Genomic DNA, 5,660 nt, shown 5'->3' on the forward strand with positions numbered 1-5,660 from the left:
GACGTGCAAGTATCAAACTTAGTCTTATTAATTTATACATTAAGTATCATTTGCACTTTTTTACAAAGGTGTGTTTGCACTAAGAAACTGATGTTTCCATCAGGCTGTAGATCTGCTGAATATCAAATTTTACCATTTCTTTATTTATTTTCTCTGTACTGCTTAAGCTTCAACACCTTTTCCTATGCCAACTGTATGCTTGTGTGTGTGTGTGTGTGTATGTTAGACTAGTTCAAGTGTTTACGTAGTTAATAAAGTCTTACTTGTATCACACTTGAGGTTGTTTATTGTTTTCTCATAACTGGAGTCCCTAATTATGCAGATTTTTGCTACATGCTCTGAGTAGTATTGTACAATAAGAAAGTTATTTTCCTTAAACGGAAAAGTAACGTTCTTAGAATTAACAGACAGTTGATACTTACAGCGGATCTATATATTTATAATAAATCATAACTAGTTATGAATGATTATTCATATTTCCCCTTTGAGCTGATTTGCTACAAGACTGTGTGCGCTACAGCTGAGCTATGCACACGGCCATCAGTACAATGGAGCGAGATGCTATCAAGCTGTCAATCGCGGCTAAAACAAAGCACCTACACTTGTCAATCCTCAGATCGAGAAGGCATTGTGGGAAAGTGTAACTGCAGGGGACGTGCACAGCCTTGTCACCGTTTAATAAGTGCAATCAAATGTTTATTGCACATTTAGTCATGAGGACTTCTGAGATCCTTTTTCGGCATCGAGTGAGGTCACCGTCTGAAACCCTGACTCCTCAGAAGTGGGGCCTGAGCATCAACACTCGCTGTCTGTGGCAGTCAACACCACTGACTTAATCTTCTTCTCCACAAACTTCTGGACAACCGCCTCAACGACGATGCCAAAAAGTCCAAAAGACGAAACCAGAGAAAATATATTTCCTTCTCTTTCAGCTCTGACAGATTAAGCCAGTTGCTGCTCTCTGGCTGTCATGGTTGCCACGGAGCGGCATCTCAAGCTTAATCTGTTAGGTTGTCAGTCAACATCCTTCAATAAATCGCATTAGTACGCCTGCAACACCGCCACACTTTCTAAATCTGCATTCTCTTATTTCTTTAACTTTCTTTTTTGAGCTTTCCCACACATACTATAGCACACACACACACACACACACACACACACACACACACACACAGACAGACACAGACAAACGGCCCCCTGAAGACAATGAAGCTGATGACCTGTTCTCCAGGCACCCCTGTGACGTCACCTGACTGCAGTAGCCAGTCAAGATGGGCATTTACCAAACATGCTTTAAACACCGGCTCACGATGAGTGTTCCCATAGAGTCAACATCATGACGCAGTGTTGAGTTCCACTTCAATAGGGAACTGAGGGAATTCCAAGGTATTTTATTACAAATTGGGTTACATATGTTATTTATTAATTTGCTGATGATTAATTAACAATTTAATGGCTGTAATAGAAATTATAAGCACAATTACATAAAATTACATCAATCAATCAATCAATCAATCAATCAATCGCCAGATCCTGTGTGACCTTGTTGAAGCAAGCAAGCATTTTTTATTGAATGAACAAAATTTGATACTTACTCTACAGACACAATAACTGCGTTGAGCTCTGTAACCATGTGCTTGGCTAGCAGATCATATGGGCCCATACCTAAGGTGAGAAGGAAAATATATATACTTTTGACTTTTATTTGATTAAGTCTCGAAGTGATGAAAATAGTACTCATGGATTCAAGCAAAATATATGTTACATGTTTTTACCATAGTAATAACAGTAAATTACGCATAATTACATGCAACTAACCCCAATCCTAACCCTACGTGCATGTTGTTAATTATTATTACTTATTACCGAAATGTATAATTACAATGTAACAAGGACACCTTAAAATAAACTGTAACCCCTTTAACCATCACTTTTTTATTTAAATATTAGAGACCAATAGCACTTTAAAGGAAGAGGGATTTTTAGAACAGAACTTTTCTACTGTTTATGTGCGTTCAAAGCAGTTTTCAATCTATGAAATATGACTGATATTTTTTGCAATACCTGACACACTTTTTTAGTCATACAAATAATCAGTCATCTACCGTTTATGATTTTTTATGTGTTAGGAAGCATACTGAAATAAACTCCAGGGTTTTCAGCAGATTTCTTCACCGGTGACTAATCTAAACACCTCTGATTAGCTGTTGCATTCATATACTCAACAGAAACATGTGTGATTGGCTGTAATGCTCAATGCTGCTGCTGCTGCTGCTGCAAAAAAGTACTCTTTGGTGCAGCATGAGCAGATATAAATGTAATGCTGCATTCAACACTTTTCATTTATTTTCATATTTCACTTTAATCTTGACAGTCATAGTCGATTTTGTTTAATTGTGCACCTAAATTTTTGCACCTGTATCTTGAATTCGGGGTGCATTTTTGTTCATTTTGGTCCCATTTTTGCCTCAAACTGCTGTTAATTTTCAACTCTGAACTGCAACAACCTCATGCATGGCTTCTCTGCAGTCTGATTGAACAGAAATCCCTCATAGTGATGGAGAACTTAAAACTTTGGCATTCCAGTGGCGAGCTTCATATAAACACATTTACCTTACCGTTAAGATATGAAAGCTAGAACACTCCATTATACAGCAGTGTGTGATTAATGGTACTCACGGGAGCTGCCAAGACACCATCCTCCTCCATGCAGGTATATGATGGCTCTTCTTAGCTCTCCTGTTTCTTGTTGCTGGGTTGGCTGATACACAATCACCTCTACCCCATCAAAATTCTCATCTGACACTTGCACCCTCTCATCTGACACAGGCACTACTCGCTCTGCAATGGTGATGAACATCATAACTTTCATGTAGTGCAACAGTCCCATCCGCTCACTCAGTTCTGCCTGTGAAGAGGGGAAAACAAAAATATACATTTAAACTGATGTTTCTGGGAGCTCCCAGTGGAAGTCACACGGTGCCTGGCTGCATTTTCTCAAAAAGGTTTTGAACAGGGCAGGCGCATGGTTGATCAGCTGAGATCATCTCACTAATAGCCAGAATCCCCTAATCATTTGCTTCAGTGGACAACAGCCCATTGTTAAGCCACTTGATGTTAAATGATGTTTACTCCAGTGATGTTCACAGTGTTCGAGTCAAGCCTTAAGTCTCTTGCCACCAGTTCTAGTTTAGTCTTCCATCTCCTTTGGTAATAGGTTAATTTTCTAAACCATGTAGTCTTGACCGTGGAGCAACTTTTAAATGCATCACTATACAAAAACATGAGGAGAGTTCTTCACATGAAAGACCCAGTGTAAATTCAACTGAACTGAAATATAGGACATTAACTGTAACAAGATGATTGACAGGCCAGTTTATGATGACAGGATGCATGTACCGTAATATGCAAAAGCACAGTCCATTATAAATGCAAATATGATGTAGTATGTCCCAAAACTAGCCAAATCTTCTGCTTCACACTCAACAGTACTTTTTCTTCAGAAAAGGAGAAGCCTATACTTTTGGGGCATAGTCTAAATGGGTGAGTTGGGATGCAGCATAAAACCCATACCCACACACTGTGTTATGTTGTCCAGTTGTTCAGCCATGTTTTATGTATGTATGTAGATATTTATGTATGCATGCATGTATTTATTTTCCCCAATTTGTTTGAAATTTAAAATAAAATGTTTCATATTTGCTTACCTTTTATAATGTTTAAAATGAAAGTTGGAGTCAGGATGATGAGGAATGGTTTAAAAATAATTAATTTCACACATTTTATTATAAATGTCATTTCAAAATGTAAACTGATGTCCTTATTTTTATTAGTGTTTTCACGCCAACCCACCAACTCACTCAGTAGTTGTAACAACAGTGATACTAATTTACACAGTTAATAAGATGGACAAAGATGTACATTCAAAAACAGCTGTAATTTGTAGTAGACAACCCTGTTGAAAAAACCAGCATATGCTGGTTAGGTATGTTTTGATGCTGGGATGCTGGTTTAAGATGGTCCTTTGCTGGTTTATGCTGGTCATTTGCTGGTTTAAACTGGTCCTTTGCTGGTTTAAGCTGGTCCTTTGCTGGTTTATGCTGGTTCTTTTTGCTGGTTTATGCTGGTCATGTGCTGGCAAAGGACCAGCAAAAGGACCAGCATAAACCAGCAAAGGACCATCTTAAACCAGCATCCCAGCGTCAAAACATACCTAACCAGCATATGCTGGTTTTTTCAACAGGGAAATTGAGGGGGGGCTGATATTCCAACGCTCCCCTATTTAAGGTGCATTTACACATGCATGTATTTAATTGGCATTTCCTGCTATAATATCCAGCTATTATTAGCCACAAAGATTATATAAAATACAATGCTCAGATTAAGAATTGACATAATCTCTAAACTGCAAATCTGCTGGTGTGGTGTCATGCCAAACAATCTAAACAAATAACCACACGTTTAACTGACCCGACAAATAGGCTACTACTGCGATTGGTTGCGTAATCACACTCTTTCATCAAGCCTGTCCAAAATAATAACGCGATACGAGATATAGGCTTATATGGCCATGACGTTGCAAATGCATGGCAATGTGCGTTAAACCGGCACAATACGTGTTAAAATACAAATGCAAGCAAAACTTACCAACTGGCTTAAACTTCTGAAGAAAGAGTCGGCGAGCATTAGTTTCCATCTCTCCTCTATGTTATTCGGGATTGGTGAATAAACGTAGTAAACTGTTAACGCGCCCAGTAACACAAACACTAACACTCCTTTAGACCGCATTATTTTGATAGTTTTGGATCTCGTCTGTGTCTTCTGTTCCGTTTTATGGTTTGTTGATTGTCTTTTCTCAAAAAGTCTTCGGCAATTGAAGCCTCCGTCAGCTGCGTTTATTAGTCATTCAGTTCTTTCTGTGTTAAAGTGTAATCCTGGATTAATTTTGGACTGGAGCCAGCGAGATATGACAACACGTGTTAGTGTCATCTGATCGTGATACTGTACGCCTGCATGTGGAAAGCTCTGCGCTTGAGCGCGCGTTGCTCTTCTTATCCGTTCTGCACCGTGTCTTGCGCAAAGAATACAGTGGAGTCGTAATGAAACGCAACTGGAGCTTCAGTGCATTACGCAGAGCTCTCAAATTCCTCAGATAACCTTGTGGGGTCATTGCATGCTTTGGTGTGGCTATCTAATACCTACGTTTAAAGTGGTGAAAGATTCCAGTTTTCTTGAACACCTAATGTGTTGAAATTTCTACAAGCTTCAAGCCTTTCAAAAAGTACTCTCTCTCTCTCTGTGTGTGTTTGTGTGTTTGTGTGTGTGTGTGTGTGTGTGTGTGTCTCTGTGTGTGTTTGTGTGTTTGTGTGTGTGTGTGTGTGTGTGTGTTGTTAAAGCAGCTGTTATATATATATATATATATATACACACACAGAGAGAGAGAGAGAGAGAGAGGGTATAGAAAAGAATCACCCTCTTTAAAATAATCACATTTTGTTGCTTTGCAGCCTGAAATGAAGACGTCACACAGTTTTTGTTTTATCCAGCTGTATTTACTCAGTGCAACTTATAACATCCAAGTGAAAGATAAAACACCAACATGTCAGAAAATAAATAAAAAACAGAATCACTGAGTTGGAAAAAGGATCAGCTCCTCCTAA

General features: G+C 38.7%; 1 protein-coding gene across 1 annotated transcript in view; it reads right to left on the bottom strand.

Moving 5' to 3' along the window:
* aadac (arylacetamide deacetylase) overlaps positions 1-5,064 on the bottom strand; it is a 19,850-nt gene extending 14,786 nt beyond the window's left edge. Inside the window, exons 1-3 of the mRNA XM_016528119.1 lie at positions 4,648-5,064; positions 2,680-2,908; positions 1,596-1,665 (exon numbers count right to left, since the gene is read on the bottom strand). Of these exons, the coding sequence (XP_016383605.1) occupies positions 1,596-1,665; positions 2,680-2,908; positions 4,648-4,788 (440 nt within the window). The 5' untranslated portion in view covers positions 4,789-5,064. The remainder of the gene's footprint in view (positions 1-1,595; positions 1,666-2,679; positions 2,909-4,647) is intronic.
* Between the last annotated feature and the right edge of the window lie 596 nt (positions 5,065-5,660).

The sequence above is a fragment of the Sinocyclocheilus rhinocerous genome, unplaced genomic scaffold (genome assembly GCF_001515625.1).
Source record: "Sinocyclocheilus rhinocerous isolate Xijiao unplaced genomic scaffold, SAMN03320098_v1.1 scaffold601, whole genome shotgun sequence".
Taxonomy (NCBI): Eukaryota; Metazoa; Chordata; class Actinopteri; order Cypriniformes; family Cyprinidae; genus Sinocyclocheilus; species Sinocyclocheilus rhinocerous.